A 19,672-nucleotide genomic window follows, 5' to 3' on the forward strand; every position below is an offset into this window, starting at 1 on the left:
TTACCACTGTAGGGGAGGAAAAATAGTATTTTCCCCAACCCTCATGAGTTTTCAGTTGGATTGGATGCCTATATAAAAGACAGATAACCAAGAGAAAAACAGAAGTTGATTAAAGTATATATTTCCTATCTACATAGGAGATACCCAGAGAATGAGTAATTTTCAAAGGGGTAGCTTTGAATTCCAGCTAAAATCTTCAACAAAGAATAGTAAATTTTGGGGAAAGTGACAAGACAAAGGAAAAGTACTTGGAGTCTCTAGGGGGTGACACATTGAGGGAAGGCAAATAACTGGCAGATCTAAAGGCTAGGTTAGTAAAGCTCGTTCCTGTAGATTCCTCTGGTGCCATCTCCAGGCTCGTAAGGGTCCTAAGCTGTCATCAGGTTAACCTTGGTCCTTCCTGGTGGAGAGGGGGAGGGTGGTAGGTTACCTTTTATCTTTGAAAATTTATGGCCTGCTTTTAGGCACATGGAGGGCAGAAAGCTTTCCTCCATCTGTTATTTCTCAGTTGCCATCAGCTCAAAATGATCCTTAATGCCAAAGAGACATATTTTGAAATGGCATATTCTGGTCTCCCATACTACTGAGAAAAGAAAGGAACTTTTATCTGAGGATTGCAAGTTTTTTTTAATTACGAGGACTAGAGAGACATTAAAGTGAGACCACAATCATGCTGTAATCTCCTCTTTCCCCTTTGAGCTATGTATTCATCTCTTGAAACTGCTTGTTGTCACAAGTAGCTATAAAATTAATAATGCTGCATTGGCCACCATAACCCATACCCTGTAGCTTAACAGTGTATAGCCAATCACTAATCAATGTTATTTCTCTAAACCAATGAGAGTTCCTGACAAACAACTTTGTATCAGCCCTCCCTGTACCCCCACGGCCCCCCTTTTTTGACTTTAAAAATCCACTTGTAACTGCTGCTAATGGAGGTGTGTATTCAAGGCAACTTGGATCTATGCTCCCCGGTTGCAGTCCTCAATCTTGGCCCAGATAAACTCTCTATTTATATTAATTTTGCCTTAGCTTCTTCGTTTTAGGTTGACATTACCATAAATTTTCGTCAGCCACTGTTAAGTCTTCCCTCATCTGAAGATTAGCCAGTAGCTTAAAGTAGCTAGAACCCTGTCCAAAGTAGAGGCAAAATGATCATATGTGCTTTTTTTCAGGACTGGAGTTCTGTTGAAACTTGGTATTAATGTTTCTAAGCCTATAATAGATTAGGAAGAAAAGGGTTACTGCTTGAGGGAATAAATAAAAGAAAAGGCAAGGAAAAAAATGGATTAATAAAGCAGAGCTGTTTAAGAATATTCTAGCTACAAAGCACCTAAGGCTATGATCGTATTATGGAACTATCAGATAATTTGGTTGTTGTGGTGATAACCTTGAAAAAGGTAGATTGTGCATTTGTATTCTGATGATAAGACTAGAAGTATAGTAATTCATTTGAGGAAAATTTTTATCCAAAATAGCCAACGTAACAGATTTTGGTACTTATGTCTTTAAGCTTTAGTTATCTAGAAAATGTACTTGTGGACAGCCCTCGTGTCCCTAGGTCAGTGCCAGATAAATAAGGTGGTACAGTTCTGCAACAGTAAAGGCACACTTCCTTCGATATATGGGCAGGAAAGGTGGTAGTTCTCAGCCTGTACCTCCAGATTTTGATTCTTAGGAGTGGGGTGGGGGAAGCTGGGGAATTGCTGTGTGTTTGCATTTATCTCTAAAGTGTGGGCTAATTCTGAAGTCCACTGGGAGTGTGATCACACTGCGGGCCAGTCTAGTCTAGAGTCTCCAGGTGAAACTCTGGCCTTGCAAAGGTGTGTGGATAAAGGGTTTATTTAGAGCTGGGGTCTGTGAAACATTGCTGGTCTTTGTAACATTTTGTTCTATAATGCATTATTTTCTCATACATGTGCGTTCCTGTGCAGGCGGATCTGTTTGTTTATTTAAATTTTAAGGAAAATGGTTTTAGATTGGTTGAGAAACACTGGGATGCCTTGCTTCCTTAATTAAAAGGCATTTGGGTTAACTAGGTGTCTTTGGGAATGGAAGCATGCCTTTGGAGGACTAAGCCTGTTTGTCCTTCAAATCCTGACGCATTGAGATTGAGTTACTCTGCATCCAGTAACTGGGCTAAGAGGGGAAGAAAACAAGAACATCATTCTTCTGTCTTATCCCTCTCTGCACTCCATCCATATTTCCTGTTCCTGTTTTCCCACTTCTATCCAGTCTTTCCTCTGCAGTACTATTTAGTAGAACTTTCTGGATAAGATGATGAAAAATTCTAGAAATCCTTGGATTTTTATTTTTGTATTCACTACAGAATTCTTTCATACTAAGTTTTTATACATAAAATACCTTTGGTTTGTTAAAATTTGATTTATACAAGCTTTTCAGAAACATGTTTTCTGTTCATGATGTTTTCTGGTTGCATTCAGATGAAATGAATGCAATCTTAATAACACAAGTAACTCTTGCATAAGATATTTGAAATTAGCTCAAGTTATGTGGTCTTCAACTTATACTGTTGACTGTCATCTGGTGTATACAATATACCAGATGCAAGGATAGTGTAAGTTATGATTCCAGATTAGTGTCTTGTTTTATCACTTAGAGTTAACTACAAAGTGTTAGTGGGTAAATATACTTCTTTAGAAACTTATGGGTACTGTGTTTATGTTTGTGTCCCAGAATTTGCCTTAACTTTGGAAAAAATAACTAGTTAATTTGAATCTTTTTGGGTTGGTAGATTTAGTTCATTAATTAATAGAGATTGCTCTATTAATCTAGAAGAATTTGTCTTGCATCTTTGTTCTAATTGTTTGTTTTTCAATGTTTCAGGTTTATGCAAATGGCATCCGGAACATTGACCTTCATTATATCATTCGTAAACTGGCAGCTCCAGTGATCTCTGTGCTCTTGCTTTCTCTGTGTGTACCTTATGTCATAGCTTCTGGCATTGTTCCTTTACTAGGTGAGTGATGCTGGTGTGGAGCCTTGAAAGAAGCTTTTATAAACACTGGGACATTCTTATTGCTTCCAGTAACAAAGGCCATCTGATGGCCAGATGCTTTATTTGTAAATATAAAATCTAGCTAAAACAATGACTTCAAAACACTACTTTAGATTTGACTAAGATTAGAAGGATCATCAAATTCTTTGGTACATGTTTTTTCTCTAGGCAGGTGATAAAGTATTGAAATTTATATGCACTACAAAACAGGATCAGATTTCCTTCAAGTTACCCTCTCCTGACTAGAAGTGCTGTGATCATATACTTATAAAATTAAGTAAAAGTATTGTTATATCTAATTTTTAAAAAAAACTCTTTAGCATAAAAGAAAAACCAAAGAGGAGATGATAATGTATGACATGTCAGTAACTTGAAAGACATTATCTTTTTAATTGTGTACTGAAGAATCCTCACAAGACCGTAAACTCAGCATATTTTCAAAAGTATAAGCACAGTTTTCCCCTCTAAAGTTTTTTTTTTCTCCTGAATTCCCTTAGTAACTAGTGTTATCCAACAAATTGCTTAAGTCAGAAACCTTGAAGGCTATCTGTGTTGCCTTAGGCTCTCTTTTCTCCATAGCCCAGTGGTCTCCAAGCCCCGTTGATCCTGACCTCAGGCTCTGAGGTCTCTCTGGTGCCTTTTCTCCTGACGTTTGTTGTAGTGTTGACTCTTCGGCTTAACTTCAGTAGCCTCCTATCTAGTTTCCTGGCTTCGAACCTGCTAATAATAATTCATTCTCCACACTGGCCACAATGACCTTTCAAAAGAATGACTCTCCCTGTACCTCTCTGAACTTTTTTCTGTTGGTTCCTCTGTGGCTTTTAGTACAATCCAACTCCTTGGCATATTTTACAAGAAAATATTTTACATTTTCTTGCTTTGAACTGGACTCCAGTTTGGCCGCATTCCATGTTATGTACTCTAAGTTTCCATTACAGAACCATGGAATGGCCTCCTCTCAAACACACCATGGCCTCATCGCTCCCCACTCCTTTCTCTACACCTTCATTTGTCTTATCCTTTTGCCAGAAATTCTTTTTTACCTAACCATGAGAAAGGGGCTTAAAAACACAACCAAACTTTCTATTGAAGTGTAATATTCATACAAGTGTGTAATAGGATGTTCCTAGCCCCTTAGAAGTCCTCTTTGTGAGTGGCCTTCTTTATCCTTCAGGGTAACCATTGGCTTGACTTCTAACAATCTCATTGCTCTCAGTGAATAAAGATACTAGCCAGAAAGCAAACGAAGCACAGATTTGACAGAGGAAGGCCAAGCGGTGTGTCCATTAGTCTGCAGGATGGCATGGGACACAGGGAACAGTTAAGCTGAGGAGCCACAGCAAACAAACTGCATTGTTTTTTAGTTCCTTCTGAGTAGAAACTTAAAGGTTTTTATTTGGATTTAATAGTGACTACACCAAGTATCATGCATACCATATTAAAGTATACACACAGAAATATATTTGAAGGCTAAACAAGAGTGAGGCACCCCCTTTCCCCCCAAAACAGAAAAATTAGCTGGGTGAAGTGGTACATGCCTATAGTCCCAGCTACTCAGGAGGCTGAGGTAGGAGCATCACTTGAGCCCAGGAGTTGGAGGCTGCAGTGAGCTGTGATGATGCCACTGCACTCTAGCCAAGGCAACAGAGCAAGACCCTATCTCAAAAAAAAAGAAAAAGGAAATACATTTCAAAGCCTGTTGCTTAGTTGAAGAACACATCATTAAAATTATTCATTTAGACTCTTTAGAATGATATCTTTTACTGTTTTGGCTATAGTAGGAATGACCTATTTTCTTTTTATGTTCTGCCCATTAATAGTGTATAAACTTAAGAATTACTATTTGAATTTCTAAACCAAAATCTTTTCATATTTGCATTATTAAAAATTTCATTGTGAGCTTTGTTGGGAAGCCTTTGGAAGGGAAAAAGAGTAGTTAATGAAGGTTTTTAGCACTTTGTTTTACGTTGTTTAAATGCTTTACATAATTCTTATATTTTATTCTTAAAATAGCTCTTGAATATGTTTTATCAACTCCATTTTAGATATGAGGAAACTGAGGTTCAGGTTCATAGAGACCGAAAATCTTGCCCAGAATCTAGCTTTTCAAAGACTAAGAGCAAAATTCAGACTCCAAGCTCAATTCCAGAGCTCATGCTCTTTCTGCTATAGCACACTGTTACAATTTTTTTATTTCCTTGGAAATATTTCCTCTGATTTTAAATACTTCCTCCTCCTCCCCTCCCCCAGTGAAGGAAAAGTTAAAACTCATGAATTAAATGTAGAATAAAAAATACTGGAGTGTTCTAAAAGTTTGAGGAACATATTTTTCATTATATAAGTACAGTTTCTGTTTGTGTTTCTAAACTGTAAAACAGTTGAAATGCATAAATGACACCACTGCCTGTGGAGCATTAGAATCCAGACTGAGCTGGGAAGGACCTTTGTAGTCATCTGATCCAGCTCCCCCATTTTGCAGAAGAGAAAAGTAGGTCTCAGAAAGGGCTCATGACCCACACAGATGATAGAAAATCAGTAAGACCTGGGGCTTAGAAAGCTCATCTTGAAAGCGTGCTCTACTGTACCCCAGGCCATTCTTCCTAGGGAAAGGACATACTTCATTGTCACTGTTACTCCACTTAAAGTTTTCGATTTTTGGTTTTACAGGTGTTACTGCGGAAATGCAAAACTTAGTCCATCGGCGGATTTATCCATTTTTACTGATGGTCGTGGTATTGATGGGAATCTTGTCCTTCCAGGTCCGCCAGTTTAAGCGCCTTTATGAACATATTAAAAATGACAAGTAAGTCAAGAGTTCCATTCTTCTAGCCACTCTTGTGTTGTCGTTTCTTATCTAACGTGATACATCATGGGAGGGAAAGTGCTCTGATTCTGAATATATTTTGAGGGAGGATTACAGGATTCCCTGACAGATTGGGCGTAAGATGTGAAGGAGAGTAGAATCAAGGACTCAGTTGGCCGGAGCAATGGGGAGTATGGAGTTGTCATTTATGGAGGTGGAAAAGACTGGGAGAAACTAGTTTGGGGAGGAAGATGCCCATTCCAAATAGTTTTTCAGTCTGTTTTCAAAATTTTTTGTTTGACAATATATTAAACAGTGTTAGGTAAAAATAAGTCTACATTAGAAACTGGCAGTGTCTGCAAAAGCCCCTCTACTAACCATGGACCACCAGCTTACTCTGACCATTCCACAGAGATATTCTAAAGTTACTGCAAAAGTGTCTTGGGCCTCTCTGTTTTGAGGAAACCACTGAAAACTCAGTCACTGATCTCAGTGAGAGATTGTGTCCAGCCAAAGAAAACACCTTCCTAGGATAACATTTGACCTTCCATGTCCTAATGGAAGACCTAATCCTCTGCTTTGATGTGTCTAGCAGAGAGAGAGTGAGTTTAAAGCTAGCTATCCCAGTTTACAGCTGCTGCCTGTGGGCATCATTAACAAAACTCCCTGTTACTTGTGCGTGCCCCACTTTGTACAACAGATTATTACATAGTCACTTTATTTACCTGAGGACTCTAAGAGTATCTTTAAGAGTGAAATTCAAAGTGTGCAAGGCTTCTCCAAAGCATTTACTAACAGTAATATATACAGGTACAGTTAGGCAGTCAGAATACAGAGGGAAGAAGGGGAAGGGGTATCTTCAGTGATGAAAGTCAGTTTTTATCACTTAACTTGTTTTGGCAGAAGAGTAAGTACTGCAGACAGAATGACAAACAAGATATGCCCTCGGGAGCTTTCTGCCTGCTTCCTTCTCCACGATTGACACCTGCCTTTCTTCACACCCACACACCCAGTCCATTCCCATCTGCCTCTTAGCATTTCTCATTCTCTATTTTCTGCTTTTCACCGCAGCCCATTGTGCTCTCTTCTCTTTCTTTGTTTATGCCTTCATGCAGAAAACCGTTGAACTATAGATTCTAGGGAAGGCATATCTTGTTTGCAGTTGTACATATACTGTCTAGCACAGTGTTTGATCTGTAGGTGGTGTTGAGAGAGAGATGGGGGGAGGTTTGGGAGGGGGCTTGGAGTGTGAGAACGTGGAAGAGTGAGAGAGAGTTGAGTTCAGAGCCTGTTTTGTCTGCCACTGAGTTTCTTTTTGGATTTGGGCAAATTAATTAACATCACTTTTCTCTGTGCTTTTTATTCACTTGCTTTCTCATTGCCACAGTGCTGACCACATTCTTGGCACATTGATATGTTTGGTGATAACTTTGTGTCAGGTAGTGCTTTGTGTATTTTGTTAGAGATTGCTTAGTTGTCATCGTTTAAAACATTTATAAAATCCTTACAGTTAAAAAAACACTGGTGGGGGAACAGTAGAATAAGGAATTGTTAACTTTAAGAAAAGAATTGTTAAGACAAAAGAAAAGAGATTAAACAGTGAAATATGGGTAAAGAGGCGATATAGGATTAGTGCACTTGTTACAAAGTGACTATGTTGAGCTATTGGACATAAACTGCCGCAGTATGTCCTTAGGCTTGTGTACCTTGACAGAAACATGATAGGTGAAAGTCAGAGTGGAGAGAGTCATGGTGAAAAGTAAGAGTTACCACACCGAGCCCTTTGTCAACAGGGCTCCATGTGCTCTCCCTGCCTTACAACGATCATGTAGGACTGTTGGTCTTGTTTCACTGATGAGTAAACCGAGGCCCCTCACTCCCTCCACTTGCCTTGCAGGCTTCACTCCCCCTCAGTCTGATCAGATGTGCCAGCTGTTACTGGGCGCTCTCCTTGATGTGTACTGCTGCCTCCAAATGGGTGCCCAGCCCCCTGTAGCTTATTGCCATCCAGCGTTATCACCCGCTGTCCTCCGGGGGTCAGCCTCCAGGCCATCTGCTCACACTGAGCAAGGCAGATCCTCAGTGAGCCCTCTCCTTTGCAGCTCCTGCCCTCCCCTACGATGGGAATGTCCTCCCCTGTCATGGTAGATGTCCTCTCCTTGTGGAGGATCTCTAGCCTTGTCACTCCAGCCACAGTAACTTCTGCCTTGTTCCTACAGCCCCACACCCTTTGCCATCACCTTCTGTCTTTGATCACATACGGAAGTTAGGAACATTCATTGTTCTGCTTTTGGACAGAGCCCCCTACTTCCTGTCGCCAACTGCCACGCCATCTCCTCTTTTATCTCACTGAAATCTGTCTTTTGATTTCTCCTTTTTCTTTTAAGAACTAGAGCTTTTCAGGTCCTACTTTCATCCCTACCCAGCTTTTTGGTTGATCGTGTTTTTAGTCCATCTCCTCAGATCTGTTCACTAAGCTGTTTTATAAAACCTGAACCTTAACAGGTAAAAAGCTACTGCATAAGTTTACTGTATGCCCCCCCACCTCCTGAGTGTCTGAGTTTATGAGAACCCCTAACCCATCAGCTGAAGCATGTGCTTCATTGCACAGCGTGGGAAGCCTTCTAGCCTTTGCTGCTCTCGTCTTTCCACAGACCCACACCGAGCTAGGAAGCGCCTGCCTTTGTGCCTTTTGCAGGTGTTCATTTTAGACTCCCCTTCGACCTGCCTAACCATTGAGGATTTTAAGTAGGAGTAGGTGATCTGATTTGCATTAAAAAATATATATCACTGTTTTTAGAAAGAATATTTTACTGTGTAGGACCATACAGTAGAATAACCACTCTGTTTTCACAACCTAGATACCTTGTGGGCCAACGCCTCGTGAACTATGAACGGAAATCTGGCAAACAAGGCACGTCACCACCACCTCCACAGTCGTCCCAAGAATAAAATGGTTATCTCAACTCCTTGACCTTCCCCTTGCCTTTACGTGTCCTTTTTTGTGGACTTGTCTCTTTAGAGATTTTCCCAGTGATCTCTCAGCATTGTTTTTAAGTTAAATGTATTTGACTTGTGTTCTCGGCATTAAGAGAGCAGCCGTGTGAGGCTCTGCTGCTCTTCTTTGCCTCTTCTGACATCACTGCTGTCTGAGATCTGTATATGTGTAAATAGAAGTTCCTTGATGCCCTAAAACCTTGGATTAAACAGAATGTGCATTGTACATCTTTAAACAAAATGTATATTAATTTATTAAATCTAGTTGTCACTTTATTTTGGACCTGCTGTGATCGCGACAGGAAACATGCCACAAAGCAGTAGTGCACAGGCAAGTCTTTGCAGTGATGCCTTGTAGAGTGCAGTTCACGATGTTCGCGCAGTTCTCACTAAGGGAACTATACACTCTTTCTTGGCTATTCAGACCTTACCAAGACGTGAAAGGAAACAAGTAGAAATCAGCAGTGGAGTGTCTGTGGTAAGAAAACATGAACTTTGTGCTTCACTGTCAGTTGTTTTTGGAAGTTATTTTGTATAACACCAAAGCTGTTGTACATTTTCTACTGCCTGGTTTTTTTCATGTGTCTGTGTTTGTAATACTGTATAGTATCTTGTGCTAGGTGAGGAAATTATTTTTAATTTTGATAATTTAATATTCTTAGCCGTCATCATTGGGAGTTGGGTTCCTGTGCTTGTTAGGGGCATGTCTGTACTTAGAAAAAAAATGAAAAAAATCCAAATGAAGATTTTCACTGGTCTCCCCACCTCCCATCCCCCAACACAGCTATCTCTTTCTTTTTGGTAGCAGTGGCCAAAAGTCATGCAAGATTACAAATCTTTCAGAATAACATCACCAACCATACTACATCTTACCAGACTTAGGACATTTTGTGAGATGCTTGTGAAGTGTAGATGTGGTTGTGGTTTTATTTTGACAGCACTGGAGAAGATTGGTTAGAACATCTAGTCTTGCTAGCTAGTGCATCAGTGGGTGAGCATCAGGGAGTACATTTCTCCTACTTTTTCACCAGTAAATCCCAAAGTTCCCAAAGCTTTTTGTTTACAGGATAAAACTACAAATAAAACCAACTCGATTTTATTTGTCCAGAAGGAAGCTGGCTGAGCTAGCCTTTTAACATAGGAATGTATTTCATTGGAAACGTGCTGTAAAATCTCAGAGAACTGAACGCTTACAAACTTGGTTTTCCCTTATAACCAAAGCTTCAAGTTAGAAGTTTAGAGAAGTAGAGTGGTTGGGCACATGATCCCAGTATTTAATGGTAATGGTATATGGTAAGGGTAGTGTTTGTTTTTGAATGATAATTCAGAAGTTCCCATAGAAAGTGTACAATATAGGTCTTTAGAAACCATAAAAGAATTTTCACGTTAATAGTATTAACATCCATAGACTAAAATCTGAGGATTTTTAACATATGAAAGTTGGCCAAATGTAAGCTACCAAAATCAAGAGCAACATGTTCTGGTAGTTTTATATGTCAACATTTTTTCCCTAAGTAGTAAACAACTACTTTAAAATATATCTTAAAAAACATCAGTATCAAAAAAAATGCTTGACATAGGATTCAGTGTTACACTGTTTGGCACTTTGTAGTAGCCCTTTCTCCTGTATTTGAAGTAAGGTCTTTGCTGGCCCTACCTCTACTCAGAAATTTAGTCCTACTGTAAAAAATTAGGAACATTTTAAAATGTCATGCCACCTGTCATGGTGTGTATCTATATACATTATTGTCTTTGGGAGGAAAAATAGTGAATTGGACATATATTTGTATTAATTTAGGTTTCTTTTAATTTTTCAAAGAATTTGTAGATCTTGATATAAAGTCATTGGAACACATCTGTTTTAACAGAAAGGGATCTAGGCAGATACTACAAAGGTTAAAAACTCTTAATCTTACAGAATTTTATGAATCTTATCAGATGTTTTGTAAAAAAAAAAAAAAAAAAACCAGTATGAATGGCCAAAAAATTGCCCTCCATTTCACTGGCAGATAATTTATATTGTCTTAAAAATTCTCCCCTAGTTTTTCAGTTGAACTTTGTCCTGTCATTTTCAATACGATAAATACTTTCATAAGGAAAGCATTTTCTGGCATAATATTTGCTTGGGTAGCATCCAGGTTTTATTACTAACCAATAGTCTTTTAAATGTTTAAAACCCATAGTTCAGAAAGTGCTAGTATTGCTGCCCTTCTTCACAAAGACTTAAAAAAAAAAATCATAGTGTAGTTTTGCTTCATTTAACATTTGGGTAAAACAATCTTCAAGTAAGTTTATTAGGAAAGAAGACCTTTTGCTTTGTTTTTATTGTTTATAAATTGAAGACAAATCAACATTTGGGATTAGTTTTACGTGACCAGTTATCAAATGGTCATAGTATGAAATGTGCAGTTGTTCATTATTAGCAAATTATGTTTGATTTTTAAACTATTAAGTGTAATAGTTGAGATGAAAACTGAAGAAAAATGCCAATGTGAAGTTTGTGTGTAGGTAGCCTTAAAAAAGCTCCACATTTTTAGGTGATTTTTTTTCCTGTTAGTTCTCTGGAGAAACGATGGAGATGGGACATCTCAATTCCAGATGTAAACTAAAAGTAATTTTTATTTCAGCGTTTAATGTAACTGTTACTATTGTGGATTCTTGTGTTTTTTTCTTTCCCTTATTCAAGTAATAGAGCATAATTTTCCCTCAAATTATTTGATCCTAGATGTGTCATTTCTGTATTGGCAAAATGCTATTAAAGTGTAATTCTTGGATTTAGGTTGAATTGATGACTTTTTAAAACAAAACAAAAAAGAAACACTGGACATTGTAGATGTCGCAGTACAGTGTAGATTGTACTGTGTTTGCACACATGCGTGTGTGCGTGCACTTGTGCGCACACACAAAATGTGGTGCCATTATAAGAACACTGGCACTTTTTAAAACTTTGCAAGTTAGTTACTTATTTTCATTTTTAGTATTGAATAAGCTCTCTACTTAACTGTGAAAAGTTTTTTACGTTGTAAAATTAAAAGGTTATGTTTAAGATACTCCTTTAGAATGTTAATTATTCAGTCATTAAGAAAAAACAAAACTAAAACGTCTTACCGCTAAAGTATTACTAAAAGCCTCATTTGTGGAGATTCTCTAACTTCCTTGGTTTAGCTGTCTATTTATCTATTTAATTTGCCACCTCAATCAGATGTTTTCTTTTTGGTGTATTACTGCCCTGTCCTTTTTTTAAATAGCCATCATGAGTAAGGGCTTCTTTCAAATAATCCCTAATAATATCTTTGGCATTAATATAACATAAAGATAAGACAGTGTGTATGTTTTCATTCCTGTCTATTTTGTATGAGTGCCTCATTTTGTAGTCATGAAAGTTAACATAGTACCTTAAATGAAAATGTAATGACTAAGGCCTAGGAATAGCTGTTGTAGAAGCTAAATAGAACATTTAGTGATTTGGGATGTCAGTTTTTCTATTAAAGCAAACACCTTAGATACCCAGACTGATTTTATGTGTATATATTCTAAAGTGCTCCCTTTTTTATGTGTTCGTTTGTTGCCTTCTAACTTGAGAGAACAAAATTGAATAAAGTGAATGTTAGTTGTAGCCTAGTTTTTTTGGTTTGTTTGTTTTTGCTTTGTTGCATGATCACTTTACAGAAATGTACATTATTAGTCGGCATAGGTAGATAATCCAGATATTTTTAATAAAATAATTAGGTAAGAAAAATAGTTAAGTTAAATGTGATTGTGACCCCTCTCCTTTAAGTTTGCAAGTATAGTTGCAGAGGACACACCCCTCCTCCCTGTCTCCCCAACTTGAATACCATCTTCACTGGGAAGAGCAAAGCCCCTCATCTTGTGCCACAGGCAAGATACTGCCCACTTCTCTGCCTCCACTACAAGATCAGAAAGTCATAGCTTCACTAGGGTTGTCTCTTTCACTTTTAGATGGATACTTTGATAGAGTAAAACTGATGAAATCCATTTTACATAGTTGACTATATGTCCCAGAGGAAAAGGAATGAATTGCATGTTTTTTTTTTTCCTTCTGAGTACCGTGAGTAAAGAGATCCTTTTGCTTCAGAGACTGTTTCTAAATTTTCTTTCTTTCTAGGTTCAGAATTTTTTCTATGATTTTTTTCTTGCAGTCAAGTGCATTTCTATTTATTTTAAATGCAGGGGTGGTGGAGGAAATGCTGTTTGAACCACAGACACCTTTAATGTTTGAAGGTGAAATTTTTCAGCAAAGAAAATTGCATAAAGTTTAGAAAATGGCCATTAATTCCCTCTTTTACCCCGTACTTTGCAGCCACTCTTGTTGCAAACATAATGGTGATAAGGAGAACCAATATATCAAGGGGCTGATACATCCTCCCTAATTTTTTTTTTTTTTTTGGTGTCTGTTTTGTTTCTGGCACTGTACTTAGTGTTATAGTTAAATGAGTTATGATGTCTGCCTTCCAGGGACTCAATTAGTTGAAAAGAACAGAAACATGTGCGAAGATTCTATGATAGAGGTAGGAGTAAAATGCCATGGGGAATACAGAGAATGGATTCACCTGGGAGAGCCTGTAATGACCTAGCTACTTCTCTTCCCCCCACCCCACTCCTGGGTCTCGATCTGTCGCCCAGGCTAGAGAGCAGTGGTGTCATCCCTAGTAGCTGGGATTACAGGCACACCTGGCTAAGATGGGGTCTTGCTGTTGCTCATGCTGGTCTTGAACTCCTGGCCTCCCAAAGTGTTAGGATTACAGGCATGAGCCACTGTACCTGGCCTATGTCTTAGTTACTGTTTTGTATATGTAGGCACCCCGCCCCCATCCCTCTTTCAGCCTTCTGCAGTCTAGTTCCACTTAGAACCATACTTCCCTAAAACCATCCATATGTAAACTCGAGGTAGAGATCTCTTTCTGCATAATTTTCCATAGTTTAATCATCTTTTTGAAATTTCTTCGTTTACGTATGTAACAATGCCCGAGTTTTTCTGCTGCTCCATGTTTATTCAGTAGTACTTTTTTAGGATATACCAAAAGAGGAGAAACTTCATACTCAGAAACCCATTCATTCACTGATTTGTTTGCTCATAGGACCAGTCCATTCTAATGGCTGTCCGTTGGTCTGAAGGAACAGAATAGGGAGTCCAGAAATAGACCCACTCATATGTGGATAGCTGGTTTTTGACAAAGGTGCAAAAAAGCCTTGAAAAATCGTTCTGAAGTAATTGGACATAAGATGCAAAATTAAAAACAAATTGATCCATATCTTACCGCATGCAAAAGTTAAACTCAAAATGGGTTATAGTCCTAAATGCAAAACCCAAAACTGTATAAATTGTAGAAGAAAACAAAGGAAAACACATTCAGCCTTGGGGTTAAGCAAAGATTTCTTAGATACAACAAAAGTACAGTTCATGGAGGAAAATACAGCTAAATTTTACTTCATCAAAATTGAAAACTTCTTGAAAGATACCATGAAGACAACAGATAAACCATATAGTGGCAGAAAAATTTGCAAAACATTTCTGATAAATTATGTGCATCTAGAATATATAAAGAAGTCTCAAAACTGAATAATAAACCCATTTGCCCATTTAAAAAGTGGCCAAAATATTTAAACAGACACCTCACAAAAAGGATATACAGATGACAGATAAGCCCATGAGATGTTCAACATAATTCGTCACAAAGAAAATGCAAATTAAAACCACAATGAGATACTACCATTAGAATGTCTAAAATTGAAAATACTCATGATGCCATGTGTTGGGAGGATGTGGAGAAACTGGAACTCTCTCATACCCTGCTGGAGGGAACGTAAAATCATACAACTACTTTGGAAAATAGTTTGGCAATTTCATGTGTACATAATACTTCTAGTTATTTATTAAGAGAAAAGAAAGCTTATGTCCATATGAAGACTTGTACCTAAATGTTCACAGCAGCTTTATTTTGTAATAGCCTAAAGCTGGAAGTAATCCACATGTCCATCAACAGGTGAATGAATTATCCATATAATGGGATAGTGCTCAGCAATAGAAAGGAATTAACTGTTGATATACACAACATAGACACATCTGAAAGTAATAAGGCTGTGCTATATGATTTCACCTATATAAACTTCTAGAAAATGCAAAGTAATCTACAGAAATCCATAGAAAGATCACTGGGGATGAGGTTTGGAGGAGAGGGACTTGGAGGGATTTCTAAGGGGCACAAAGGAATGTGGGGAATGGATGTGTTCACTGTCTTGATGTGGTTCTAGTTTGACATGTAGGCATAGGTCAAAACAGCAAATTGTACACTTTAAATTTGTATGATTTATATTAATTATGCTTCAATTTTAGAAAGTACTACTCTTTTTATACAGGTTCTTATAAGAGACTACCTTACACCTTCTCTTCCCTCAAAGTGCCACCTCCTCCTTCCTGGATTTCGACTGATGACTTTTATTCCTATTTCACTAAGAAGATAGCAGCAATGTCAAAAGATCACATCATGACACCTACCTACCCTCTGACGTGCACCTGTGCCAATATGCTGGCCAATTAACCGAGCTCCCATCTAAAGCCATGTTTGTGGTACTGTGCCACGGAGCTGTGCGTGCTGTGCACGTCCCCTCCAGGCATGCCTGCCCTTAATGCAGATTGCAGTGCAAGAGGATCCTCGGAGCCGTGTGTGACTCGAGTGGGGGGCCCTGCCCACCCTCCATTGGTTTAGTAGATCACGTGGCTCAAGCCTGCCCATGTGTACTGCTTTGCATTTCTTCCTTTCTGCATCACAGACGTTTCTTTGTTAGGTCATTCTCATCATCATTCACACATTGCTATGATTTCTTCCACTAAAAAAGTATTAACCCCGGTTTCTCCTCCAAGTGCTATGTTTTGCTCTCTCTCCAGTGAAACCATTTCCCTTGGCTGCCAGAACATTGCACTCTCCTAATTTTCTTCCCACGGGTCTGGACTCTCCTTTTTATCCTTCTCTGGCCCTGTCTTGTCTTCCACCTGTTACAAGGCCTCAGGGCTTGGTCTGGGATCTCTGTTCTACCTACACCTGTGGACTTGGTTTCCTCACTCAGTCTCACAACTTTAAAGGTCATCTGTATGCAAATCACTCCCAAATGTGTATATATATATTCCATCTTCCTTCCCTCAACTCCAGGCACACATTTGCAACCACCTATGTGTACATCTTCCAGATATCCCAAACTTAGGTTCAGACAAAACTGATTCCTTTACCCCAAATCTGTCATTTTCTCAAACTTCCCCATCTCAATTGCTATGCAATTGGATGGATTAAAGTTGCTAAGTTAAAAATGTTCGAAACACCATTGACACTTCTTTTTTTTTTTTTCAACATACCCAATCTGACAGCAAATATTTTATTTCAAAACGAATCCAGAGTTTGGCTACTTTGGGCCACATCCACTGCTGCCAGCCTGGCACACAGTACCGTTATCTGTATTCTCCTGCATTACTGCTGTTTGTCCTGAGCTTGCTGCCTCTGCCCTTGCTCTCTCTTCTTTTTTCCATTCATTTTCAACACTGAATCCAGACTGTTCTTGTTGAGCTCTAAATGTCAGATCGTATCAGTCCTCTATTCCAGACTCTCCAGTGGATCACCATCACACTCAGAGTCCACATTGGCCTTCAACGCCAGGTAAGACATGTGGCACCCTTTTTTCCCCTACTCTGACCCCGTCACTCCTGTGTTCACTCTGCTCCAGGCGTCCTCCCTGCTTCCAGAACAGGTCAGGCCTCAGGGCATTTGCACTTACTGTTTGCTGTGCCCAAATGTTCTTTATTCAGGTGCCCCTCAACCTCGTTTCTTGATTGACGTGTCATTCTCAATGAGGCTGAATCTAAAATTGCAGCTGCTGGGACATTACTGTCTTGTCTCCCTGTTGTATTTTTCTCTTTTGCACTTTTTAACATAATATATAGTTTACCTTTCTCATTTATATTTGCATGTTTTCCCCACTTGAATGTAAGCTCCAGAGGTCTCAGTTTAAAAAAAAAAAAAAAAACTGAATTGCCATTGTATTCCCAGAACAGTCCCCGACAAATATTTGGTACTCAGCAAGTATTGCTGAGTAAGTAAATAAATGATGAATTCAGAATCAAAATAATGTATATATGGCTAAAGTGAAACCCGAAAGCCCTGTCCCATTCGCAAGAGGCAACTGCTGTAAATATAAGGTTATTAAGTATGAAATGTCTGATTTCGTTAAATACTAAGTAAGACAGTTGATCTCTCTGACATTTCACTTTGAAAGTTCTTGTTTTATTTTTGTTGTGAAAGTATATCCTCATTTTCTTTTGAACAAATGGTTTGGCTTGTGATTATCTTTCAAAAATTTTTTAGAGCAATTTTTATGAAAACATGGGTAAGTCAAAAATTCGTGTTATTTTTTAATATGAGTTCCGTCATGGAACCAATACAGCACAGAGAGCTCAAAATACCAACGAGGTGTTTGGGAAGGATGTGGCTAATGCACAGTACATCCATGGTGTGAGAAGTTCCGTTCTGGTGATTTTAATCTTTAAAATGATCCATGTGGGCCACCTGAGATCAAGGTGGATAATGATGAGCTGAAAGCTATAGTGGAAGCGAATCCATCGTAACCTGTGTGTGAATTAGCAGCAAGGTTTGATGTTACTATTCCAACAATACTGGACCATTTGAAACAAATCGGCAAGGTCAAGAAGCTGGACAGATGGGCACCGCATGAATTAAACGAGTGTCAGAAGAGAAACCTCTCGAGGCTTGCCTTTCTTTGCTGTCACAACATAAAGGCAAACCATTTCTACTGTTGTTAAGTGTGATGAAAAATGGATTCTTTCTGACAATCGCAAGCATTCAGCACAATGGTTGGATAAAGATGAAGTGCCAAAATACAGTCCAAAACTGAATATTCATCAAAAAAAGCTAATGGTGTCTTTTTGGTGGTGCAGCAGTGATATTATATACGCTACAGCTTCATGAAACCTGGTCAATGGATTACAGTAGATGTCTACTGCAACCAATTAGACAAAATGATGAGGATGCTTATGATTAAGCAGCCGAGATTGGTCAATAGAGACAGGCCAATCCTCTTACAAGACAGTGCTCAACCACATGTTCCACAAACAACGCTGCTCAAACTACAGAGGCTTGCACCACCTGACTACCCCCACTATCGCCACTCGTTCTCCAGGTGTCTTTGCTGCTGGCATAAACCAGCTACCATTAAGATGGCAAAACTGTGTGTCGATAGTACTGTGTCAATAGTTTAGGTGCATACTTTGATTAATTGTACTGCTTCTTTGAGATATAATAAACTAAACTTTTGGTTGAAAATCGGACATTTCATATTTAACGCCCTAATAGTTTTGTGTATGCTTCCAGGCAGTGATATGCATAAACATACATTCATAGAATTGTTTATCACAATAAAAGTATCATACTACACAGATTGTCCTACAACGTGCTTTTTTTCACTTTGTATTCTGTGGACATCTTTTCATATTAGTACTGTGACCGAGCAAAAGGCTCTTGCTGCCTGATGCTTTAGAAGCCAATACTGCAGCACTGGGTTTTTGAGAAAAGAAAAGCTTTATTCCAAGTCAACCAACATGGAGGCAGGAGTCCTGCTGAAATCTGCCTCCCTGTGCTGGCTTTAAGGCAGCACTTTTATTAGAAAATGTTTCGGGGTGGCTGGAAGGTCCTCGGGCATGCACAGTTATCTGTTCATGAAGCCTCGTGGGTTGCATGTGCACACTAAAGAGAGTTAGTGTGAATCATGGGGTGGAAATTCAAACTATGACATCAGCAAGCAGCAGGCTGTTTTTGCCTCAGACTCCAGTTTTGGCCATGTTGATTCCAACTGATCTCAGCCAGTTTTGTTATCTTACAAGTTGGAGGGAGTTTTTTTGTTTTGGGGTTTTTGTTTGTTTTTTCTTACCTGCTATCCTGTAAGCTCAAGAATTTCTGGTAGTCATTGGTTTCTTTAACTCTTTGGATCACGGTTTCAATACATAAGTAGCGACCTAATTTTTAAAATTCTAGCTGTATTATATTCCATTGTGTGGACACGCCATGATTTAAGGTTTCCAAGAGACAACTACTTAACCTATTTAATTACATGCTATAGTAAACATTTTTGTTCGTATTACCTTTTATATTTCTGTAGGATAAATTCCTATAAGTGATATTGCTAAATAATTTAAAATTTTTATATAGTGCCAAATTGTCCCGAAATGTACTATTTAATACTCCCAGCAACACTGTATGAGATTCCTTGTTTTCATACTGTCATCAACTTTAAAGTGACTATTTCCAGTTGTTGCCAGTGCTGTCAACTGGAAGTGTGTGGGTGTGTGGACCTAGAGGAAAAGATCGAAATCGGGCAACCTCCTCAGTGCCCCTGACCGAGAGCTTGTCACTGGCTCACTGCGGTTCTCATCTTCCGGTCTGGAGGTGAACAGGTGGGTCTCGGGGCCTGACCCGCACAGCGGGTAGTAGCCGCAACGGCCGCCGGGATACCCCCTAAGCCGGGGCGCACACTGCGTGCTGCCCTGGTCAGCATCCACCAGAATGGAAGTTTCTCGTACCCTTCGACTCAAAACTGTTTTCTCAGAAAATGGTTTATTTCCTCCTAGACCCAGTCAGATTGGCTCCACCACCCTATCCTAGAAAAACATGTTAAATAGAATGTTTTAGCCGGAAACTGCCCATCGTTTAAGTGGCTTTTGAACTGGGTCTGGAGAACCGAGGTTCGCTAACGGGCGATTTGGGCAATGGGAACGGCGCGTGCCAAGGCGCGAGGCGGGAGTCACTCCGCAGAAGTCGCTGGGCCACGGGCAC

The 19,672-nt window shown here is 39.0% G+C and overlaps 1 protein-coding gene across 1 annotated transcript in view; it reads left to right on the forward strand.

The window, feature by feature from the left end:
- MARCHF6 (membrane associated ring-CH-type finger 6) overlaps positions 1–11,166 on the forward strand; it is a 72,935-nt gene extending 61,769 nt beyond the window's left edge. The window contains exons 24-26 of the mRNA XM_069492758.1: positions 2,848–2,980; positions 5,687–5,822; positions 8,684–11,166. Coding sequence (XP_069348859.1) covers positions 2,848–2,980; positions 5,687–5,822; positions 8,684–8,774 — 360 coding nt within the window. The 3' untranslated portion in view covers positions 8,775–11,166. The remainder of the gene's footprint in view (positions 1–2,847; positions 2,981–5,686; positions 5,823–8,683) is intronic.
- Positions 11,167–19,672: the final 8,506 nt, after the last annotated feature.

Source organism: Eulemur rufifrons, chromosome 17, assembly GCF_041146395.1.
Source record: "Eulemur rufifrons isolate Redbay chromosome 17, OSU_ERuf_1, whole genome shotgun sequence".
Taxonomy (NCBI): domain Eukaryota; kingdom Metazoa; phylum Chordata; class Mammalia; order Primates; family Lemuridae; genus Eulemur; species Eulemur rufifrons.